Here is a 9,410-nt window from a genome sequence, read left to right on the forward strand (position 1 = left end):
GTTAGAATTAAATTTTTTCCCTTTTTATTTAAATAAAAAGGGGGAAATGTTGTGGGATATTTGCACACTGTGTGAAGATGTATTGTTGTGGTTGGTGTAATAAAGATCTGAATGGCTAATAGCTAGGCAGGAGAAGATAGGCAGGATTTCCAGCAGAGAGAGAAGAAATGAAAGGGATGAATCTGGGTGCTCGGGAAATGCCAACGGGAGGCAGAATAAGTCAAACATATGGGACAGAGGAAAGGTAATCCAGATGGAACATAGATTAACAGAAACAGGTTAATTAAGTTATAAGAGCTAGTTAGAAAAAAGCTGCTAAGGCCAAGCTTTCATAATTAATAATAAGTCTCTGTGTTGTTATTTGAGGGCTAGTGGTTTCAACGGGAAAGCTTACTATACCCAATTGCACCAGGGAGTAGATCATCTTGGGCCAGCTGACATGGTATGTTCAAGGTAGGAGCAACTTCCTCATGGCTTACACAATCTAAAAACACCCGTTTTTACAAGTCTAGTAGAGTAAATTTATCCTGTAAACATGATGTTCACCATTAAAAAGGGGGCCCAGTCATTAGGTTGTTCAGCGATGTAAAGATTAGTGTGGGAATTTGAACTTTTTTCCTGTTTATGAACAAAAAATCTCTAAGGTGTAATTAGAAAGAAGAGAAAGAAGCCTGGTAAGAATAAAATGACACCTGGGGAAATAACAATCCTAAGAAAGTCAAACCTTTTACAGAAAAAAAGTACATTTTCCCTTACAGTAAAACACTGGTATAAATATACTTACATGGTTTAAGTGGTTACATTTCAATGGTAAACAACAAACAATATGTGTCTTTGCTTCTTTGCTCACACTTTTGTAAAAAAAAATCTCTGTACTTTTGAAAGTAGATTGAAAGATCTGCTCCAGGGGCCAGAGATAATCAGTAGTTAAAGTATTTGTTGTATAATGATGTCAACTGCATTCAGATCCCTGCACCCCCTGAAAAACCACACATCTGTAACTCCAGCTCCAATTTAATTCTCCCTACTGTTTTCTAGGGACAAGTTCAGGGCTTGTGTTATTGCCAGGACTGTCACCAAGGTAGTGATGTGTCTTTTTCTCAATGAATCCTATTGACAACGCTGAGATTTGATTTACTCTCTTATGGCAACATACTTATATCCTTGGTGTGTTGGTACCTGTTGTGCAACAGTTTCCTCCAAGATTGAAACATTCCACCCTGATGGGAAGCTCCTTAAGTGGGAAGACAAACAACTCAAAAGAGCTCAGAAAGTCCCTGAAACTGACAAGATTCATTAGACCCCTCCTTGCCAGAATACGCAAAAAAAGCTGAGAGTCCCTCTCAGATGGAAGGAAGCTGAGCAGCAAGGAAGACTCTCAGAAGAGCTGACCACAGACCAGCTACCTGGAAGAAGCAGAAACCAGCCAGTTGCTTGAAAGAGGTTTAGATCAACTGAGTCACTTGAAAGGGACACTCTCCAGCCTGTTGAGTTGCCTGCAGGGTGTGCAGTGTTTCCAGGTTCCTAGCTTTTGTGAGCTGTCACTCATGCTGAGGGAGGGTTGTGATGATACACCTGTCTTTGAGTCATTTCTGCTCCTGTAAATAACCCCTCACCCGTATTACTGTAAGTAACCCCAATAAAACTTATTACTTCAACAAGTTGGACTTCAGTGGTATCTGCACTTTGATCTGTCCTGGGTTCTCTATCAGGGGAGAGTAGTCTCTATCAGGAGACGTGTGTGTTTCACATCTACACTTTTTCCCCATGAAAAGTTTTGTCACACAATAGTACCTACTGGGTTTTATAACTGTAAAAATTCTATTTTTTCTTTGTAATTAGTAAGCATATCTTGAAGAGCCATTTTGAGGGGCAATTATATTTTGTTTTCTATTATTTACCATGATGGACAATTTCCTAAAAGACAAATGTACTAATCAGGACAAGCTAGATTATGCTGAGATGATCTAGGTAATCCTGTGCTCTACAGAAGGGAACTGAGATATGTATGATTAGTTCATAACACTCTAACCCTATCTTCTAACTCCTGAACCCATTTGGGGGGGAGCAGGGCCACCACCCTCCAAAGAATGTTGATTTACATTCTTTCAGGTCACATCACAATCAGCTATGGAACCTTGAAGGCTGTGGGTAGGGCAACCTCGGAGTCAGGCATCACTTGTGAGGCTTGCCTCCCATGTGTTAGCTGCATGGTTAAGGCCTGGTGTCTTACAGTGGCTAGGACAATCCATCCAATTTCGAAATTTTGGGTCTTTAGCTGGTTACTGAGCCCTTGTGGGACCCTTCTGAGGAAGTAATCCTAGAACTCCACAGGGTTTCCCACAGTGGACCCCGGTGAACTGCCAACGTTTGATTATTCACCCATCAGTTCCCGTTGCCAGCTCAATTGACTTCATACTCTGACTGGCCCTGATGTCCAAAGTCAACTTGTTTATAAAGAAAAGCTATTCTGAGCTCTTCATCCTATAGACTGATAAGTTTCCAACCTTGAACTAGCTTGTGGATTATACCGTTACTGGAAAAAGTAATTCTTCAGATATCAAGGTGACAATAGCCCAAGAAAACCCAGCCAGAGTCAGGCAGACGGTTGCATTCATTTAGAAACAGGAAGGCTATACCATACTAGGGAGCCAGCACCCATCAAAGGCAAATCCTGAAGTGAGTCCATGTGGCAACCTAAACAGTGTGGGATGGAGATGAAGCCTGAAGCTTCTGGGCAAGGTCGAAAACGGAAATACTTGGATGAAGGTGGGATGGAGATCAAGTCTGAAGCTTTAGGACAAGTTAAAAAAGTGAAACACCAGGATGAGGGTGCAACGGATTTGGAGTTTGAAGAGCCCAGGAAAACCTGGAAGAGGATACCTCAAGAACAGCAAAACCTAGAGCTTCAAAGTCAACAGTCAGGCAAGGATGAGCTATGGGAACCCCATCAAGCAACTCTAAGACAACTAAAGCCCCTAGAGTGGGCCACAGGTCCACATGAGCAGGCCATAACTGCAAGAAAGTCTGGGGATGGTAACAAGGGTCTCAAGAGGCCCTGGTGTGTCATAGAGGAATATGCTGAAAACCACCAAAGGCAAAAGTACCAAAGGTTACTGCAGCACCTTCCACCCAGTGATAACATGAAATCTGACCCACAGAGGGCTCACACAACCCTGGTGGATACTCTGAAGATCGAAGATTGTGTGGAAGTGCACAGTCATGGATCCACAACAACCCAGTGTGATCCTAAACAATCTACTGTTGTTACCACAAAGGAATGTGTCTCACCAGACAAAAAAGTGAAGACGTGTACAGAGAACTCTTCTGATACACAGAAGAAAGATGCAGTAAACCTTGAAGAAAGAAGAGGACACCACTTGGAGCCTGACTTGCAAAGAGCAGAGGCTCAAGTCTTCCTGCATAGTGGCAGCAGTAGGTCACTCCCCAACAAGAAGCCAGTAGTTATGGCAGAGAAAAAGCCTGTTGCAGAACAGGAAAAGGGGAGAGGAACAGATGAAGTCCTTAGTGTTACAGAGGACATGGAAAAGGAAATTAAAAATGCACTAGGTCCAGGACCCCAGGAAGAAATCTTAACTAGTGCATTCAAACTGCATATTACTCGAGGAGATATCCACACACTAGAGAATGGTAAGTGGCTCAATGATGAGGTCATCAATTTTTACATGAATCTTCTGGTTGAGAGAAATAACAAAAAAGGGTACCCAGCTCTTCATGTGTTCAGCACTTTCTTTTACCCTAAACTAAAGCATGGCGGCTACTGTTCAGTTAAAAGATGGACTCGTGGAATAAAACTGTTTGAAAAAGAAATTATTCTAGTACCTATTCACCAGAGGGTACATTGGAGCCTGATAGTAATCGACCTAAGAAAACAGAGTATTGTTTACTTTGATTCAATGGGACAGACAGGGCAGAGTATTTGTGAGACCATCTTTGAATATTTACAAAATGAGAGCAAAACTCGAAGGAACATTGAGCTGGACCCTTTGAAGTGGAAAAGATACAGTATGGCTTCAAAGGAGATTCCTCAACAACTGAATGGGAGTGACTGTGGAGTTTTTACTTGTAAATATGCAGATTACATTTCTAGAGACCAACCACTTACCTTTTCTCAACAACACATGCCCATCTTTAGGAAGAGGATGGTGTGGGAAATCCTGAATTGTCACTTACTGTAACAACATCCACCTGGTTGCTATGGCACCCCTGCACTTTTCCATTGATGTTTCTATATACCTCAAGCAAGATGGGTTGAAAAGATTTAAAACTCCCTGACCTAGGGAGTCCTGACCAATGCCATCTATAGGCTGCATGTAACTACTGCAAGCTTAGAAACTGCTATTCAACCCACACAAGAACACATGTTCAAAAAACATTGTTTTAATGTTGGTTAGTTTACGAATTGTTATAATGTTTAATTTAGTTTATGAATTGTTTTAATGTTAGATCTATTTTATGAATTGTTTTAATGTTGGAATTAGTTTCTGAGTTGTTTTAATGTTGGATTTAGTTTATGATTTTTTACCTTCTTCCCCCACCAATGATTGTTTATGTTTTTACTCACTCATTTACAAACCTTGGCAGTTGTCATTTTACAATATTCTCTAGTTACCAACTCTGTTTCTTGTTTGAACTGTTTATTCCTGAAAGGAATGCCCATCACAATGTCATTCTCTGCTTAAGATCAGGAGGGACATCAGCATGAAGAGGCAGGAAGTGTTGACTAGCATCTCTAATGCTGGAGTTTTATCTGTTAACTTGAAGATGGAGGGGTTTTTTAATGTATTTTTTTTTAAAGCTTGGAAATAGTACAAGAAAGGACAATGAATTGCACAGACTGATACTTTTCTGACCCATCACACTCTACTAGACTTGCATAGGATGCAGAACTGTTGAGAAAAGCATCATGGTTATTTAAAGACATATTCTTTCCCAAAATTAAGGAGACTTGCCTTAGTTTTGGGAAGTTGATTAGAAGTAACTATAATGGTAAATATCCATTATTATCCCAGGTCTCATTGAATCCAAACCTCAGCTTTGCTAGGGCTGTATTGAATTATTTGAAAAGTTTTATTCCATTTAAAGTTACTTTTTTTTTTTACTTAATTCATTAGATTAATATTGATGTATCCCATTCCCATTGTGGAAGTGGGGCTTTAGAGTTGATATTGCTAATTATACAATAATCCATTTTACATGTGATAAATTGTATTTAACTTTTCTGTTCATTATCTTACAGTTGTGCTTATGCAATTTTTATTTAATAAAGTTTAAAGTTGTTCAGAACATATTTTGCAAAAAATATGGATATTTTCTTGATATATACTACCTACTAAAGTATGTAAAATGAATAGAAAATTTCTTAATAATAAAATAAAAATTTAAAAAGGATGAAAACCAGGCGGTGGTAATACACACCTTTAATCCCAGCACTCAGGAGGCAGAGGCAGGTGGATCTCTGTGAGTTCACATCTACAGAGTGATTTCCAGGACAGTCAGGGCTACACAGAGAAACCCTATCTCTAAAAACTAAAAAGAAAAAAAAAAGAAAAGAAAAAAAGAAGGATGGGACTTGTGACCTCCAAATGGAGGTTCTGGACTTTGTACTCTTTAAGGCTTGGGGCACGGTTGTTTTCATGGTCAAGGTGAAAAACTGATCCTGCTAATGATCCTTTTGAAAGCAAGATTTTTACTAAAAAATACAAAACACTTAAAGAAATATACCCAAATAAGAGTATGGCTTAATGAATTCTTTGGACATAAATGTAATAATGTAATCAACATCCAGATCAAGAAAAACAGCATTGGCAGTGGCCCCAGAACCTCTTCAAAGGTTCTCAATACATCCCACCTAAGAAAGCACTGCTCTGACCTCCAACCCCACAGACTATTTCTCCTGGCTTTAAACTTTATGGAAGTTCAGTGACTCAGTTATTGTTGTGTTGCTGTGAAGAAACACCATGATCAAGGCAACTTATTAAGAGAAAGCATTTAATTGGGGGCTTGCTTACAGTTTGGGTAAGTCTATTCCCATCGTGTTGGGAAGAATGGTGGCAGGCAGGCAGGCCCGGTGCTGTTGCAGTAGCTAAGAGCTTACATCCTGATTCGAAGGCAGCAGGCAGAGATTGTGTGAGACTGGGCCTGTTGTGAGATTTAAAACCTCAAAGCCCACCCTCAGTGACACACCTCCTCCAACAAGGCCATACATTGTGGGAGCTCAGCTCCCACATTTTATAACAGGGAACTCTTGAGGAGAGAGGGATAAAAGGTATTAGATAGATGGACAGAGGGGACAGAAACATAGAAACACAGGATAGCCTCAGGAGGGCCAGGACCATTATCCACCAGCCCCTCCTGTCTCTTCTAAAGGGCTATTTATAGGAATGCCAAGGGGTGGAGCAAAGCCTCCCCCTAGCTCAACCAAGTGTAGACCCTTCCAATCACCTAGTAACCATGCACATGGTCAAGCAATCCTCTAATGCAGCCCTGCTGGGTAAAGCAAGCTCAGATCTCAGTAGGAAACCTTTGTGGGCCTCCACAACACCTCTCAGTCCTTCCTAGATAGTCTAACAACTGGGAACCAGACATTCAAATGAGCTATGAGCTATGGAAGCCATTCTCATTCAAACCACCACATTCGGTCATGCAGGATGTCACCTTTGTATCTTGCTTCCTGCACTGCACATTATGTGAGATACATCTAAGGGCTATATGTTGCTCTTTGCTCCCTTTCTATTGCTGTGCAGGATTATGCTGCATTTTATGCCTCAGTCTACTTTTGGGCGTTTGGAGTGCTTCTGGCTTCGGGCTATTATGCTTAGCGCTCTCACAAACATGACTGTAGACATTTTGATGACTAGATGTAGGCGTTTTGTTCTAGACACTTAGGAGAAGAGTGTGGGGTCATAGACTATGCCATAAATGTTCTGCTTTAGTAGACCTTGCTGAATAGTTCTCCAGGTATATTCATATTGTGTTATTTACATTCTTATCAGCATGAGGAGAGAGTTCTAATTGACCTACAATCCTACACTTGCTATTGTTTGCCATCTTCACTGAGGCATTCTGGTGGTCTTTTGTTTTGTTTTGTTTTTCGAGACAGGGTTTCACTGTGTAGCTTTGGTGCCTTTCCTAGAACTCACTCTGTAGCCGAGGCTGGCCTGGAACTCACAGAGATCTGCCTGCCTCTGCCTCCTGAGTGCTGGGATTAAAGGCGTGCGCTACCACCACCTTGCCTTGTGGTCTTTTATTTTGGTTTTTTTTGTTTGTTTGTTTGTGTTTGTTTGTTTGTTTGTTTGAGACAGGGTTTCTCTGTGTAGCTTTGCGCCTTTTCCTGGAACTCACTTGGTAGCCCAGGCTGGCCTCGAACTCACAGAGATCCGCCTGGCTCTGCCTCCCGAGTGCTGGGATTAAAGGCGTGCGCCACCACCGCCCGGCTTTATTTTGGTTTTAAGTTACATTTTCGGGATGGTCAACTAGTCTACGCTTATCTTTATCTGTATCCTAACCATCTCAATATCCTCTTTTGATGATTAGTTATTCATGTCTTTTGTTCATTTTTCTATTTTCCATTTCTCATGAATGGCCAGGGTTTCTTACATATTATGGGTATGAGTCCTTTGTTAGATATACAAATTATAACCTATTCAACCCTACACTCCTTTCCACAACTACTTTGAAGCTATGGAAATTGTTTGATAATGTCTACTGAAGTCACATATATGCAATACTTATGACTTACAAATTCACCTCCAAGTGTCCGATAAAAATGCCCACAGTGGGGCTCAGGAGAAGGCTCAGTGGGTACAAGCATTAACCACACAAGCCTGAGAATCAGAATTCAATTCTAGAAGCTTATATAAAAGCTGTTTGTGGCTGGGTAGTGGTGGTGCACACCTTTAATCTCAGCACTCAGGAGACAGAGGCAGGCAGATCTCTGTGAGTTCAAGGCCAGCCTGGGCTACAGAGTGAGTTCCAGGAAAGGCTCTAAAGCTACACAGAGAAACCCTGTCTCAAAAAACAAAAAAAAAAAAAGAAAGAAAGAAAGAAAGAAAGAAAGAAAGAAAGAAAGAAAGAAAGAAAGAAAGAAAGCTGTTCGTGATGTTGTTCATTCATGATCTCAGCACTCCCATGACACAGTGGGGGTTGGAGGCAGCAGAATCACCCATCCTGCAGGCTAAGCTAGCCTGGAACATGAAACACAGGGACAGAAACGAGACATCCCACCTCAACAAAGCAGAAGGTGAGAACCAACTCCTGAAAGTTGACCTCTGACCTCCACACAGGTGCTATGGCTCTCATGTGCCTGCTCTCACACATACACACCACACATGCACACACACAATCTGTGTGCATATGCCTACATAGATTCAAAAAACATACAAAACCAGCTGAAGATAAGAGGGATAAAAAGAAGGCCAAAGAATGTTCCTGGAAGGACTATTTGTGACATCCAGAAGCCAGAAACAACTCAACTCTGTGATTTACCTTTTAACTCCCTGACTGGTGTGTGTGGAGTGAAGGGGATTTGGATTTTCAGTTTAGATTTTAGTAGTTGCTTTTCCCATTTGCAGTCGGTGTTTCTTGTTTCCTATTTATGAATTTTGCCTAGGAGCACAGGTCTTATAGATGTTATTTCATATGGACATATTATTTCTTATGTTTTTTTCTTTTTGCTTCTCATGTATGTTTCTCTCTCTCTTTCTGTGTGTGTGTGTGTGTGTGTGTGTGTGTGTGTGTGTGTGTACACGTTTGTATGTATGTGAGCATTCGTGATTGGGGTGACTTGAGGTAGACATCAGAACTCATCCCCAGCTGATCTCTACTTAGTTTCTAAGGCAAGGTCTCTCAGTTGAACCCAGAGCTCTCGCTCAGCTAGTTTAGCCAGCCAGCTTGCTCTGAGGGTCCCCATCTCTAAGAGCTGGAGTTACAAGTGGGCTGCAGTACCCACCCAGCCTTTACATGGGCTCAGGTGATCTGAACTTCTCCAGCCGTCACAGGACAGGCTTTAACCATGGAGCCACTCTTCTGCCTTGCTTTATTTTTCAGTTGTCAACTGTGTCTGTAGCAGGCACTGGTAACGATCTCATCCAACATCCGATACCAGTATTCTTCCTCCTTGCCTGCCTCCACTGTATGACCTGCTTTTCTCCACTTCATTTGCAGCTGAGGGTCAGATAGCTGGGTGGTCAGAGCTATATGGTTGGCTGTTGGAAATACTTTGGGTTTCTTGAGGAAAGGGAGGAACTGCCTCTTCCCTGCCTTTACTTATGACAATAAATAGAATAACCGGAGCCTAGAACACTCAGGAGAGAAATATCTGAAATGCCCAATCTGCTATCATTGCATTGCTGAAGCAAAACCAGAAGCTAGCTATTTCCAGTCACTGT

General features: G+C 41.4%; 1 protein-coding gene across 1 annotated transcript; it reads left to right on the forward strand.

Annotated features, from left to right (window-relative positions):
• Nucleotides 1-2,156: 2,156 nt before the first annotated feature.
• LOC131921423 (sentrin-specific protease 2-like) lies at nucleotides 2,157-5,307 on the forward strand. The gene has a single exon (XM_059276122.1). The coding sequence runs from the start codon at nucleotides 2,688-2,690 to the stop codon at nucleotides 4,197-4,199; it is 1,512 nt and encodes a 503-aa protein (XP_059132105.1). The 5' UTR covers nucleotides 2,157-2,687; the 3' UTR covers nucleotides 4,200-5,307.
• Nucleotides 5,308-9,410: the final 4,103 nt, after the last annotated feature.

This window comes from Peromyscus eremicus, chromosome 11 (assembly GCF_949786415.1).
Source record: "Peromyscus eremicus chromosome 11, PerEre_H2_v1, whole genome shotgun sequence".
In the NCBI taxonomy this organism is placed as follows: domain Eukaryota; kingdom Metazoa; phylum Chordata; class Mammalia; order Rodentia; family Cricetidae; genus Peromyscus; species Peromyscus eremicus.

Excerpts from the sequence above, each read along its gene's own strand:
- LOC131921423 (XM_059276122.1), top strand. The coding sequence starts at position 2,688 with ATGTGGCAACCTAAACAGTGTGGGATGGAGATGAAGCCTGAAGCTTCT.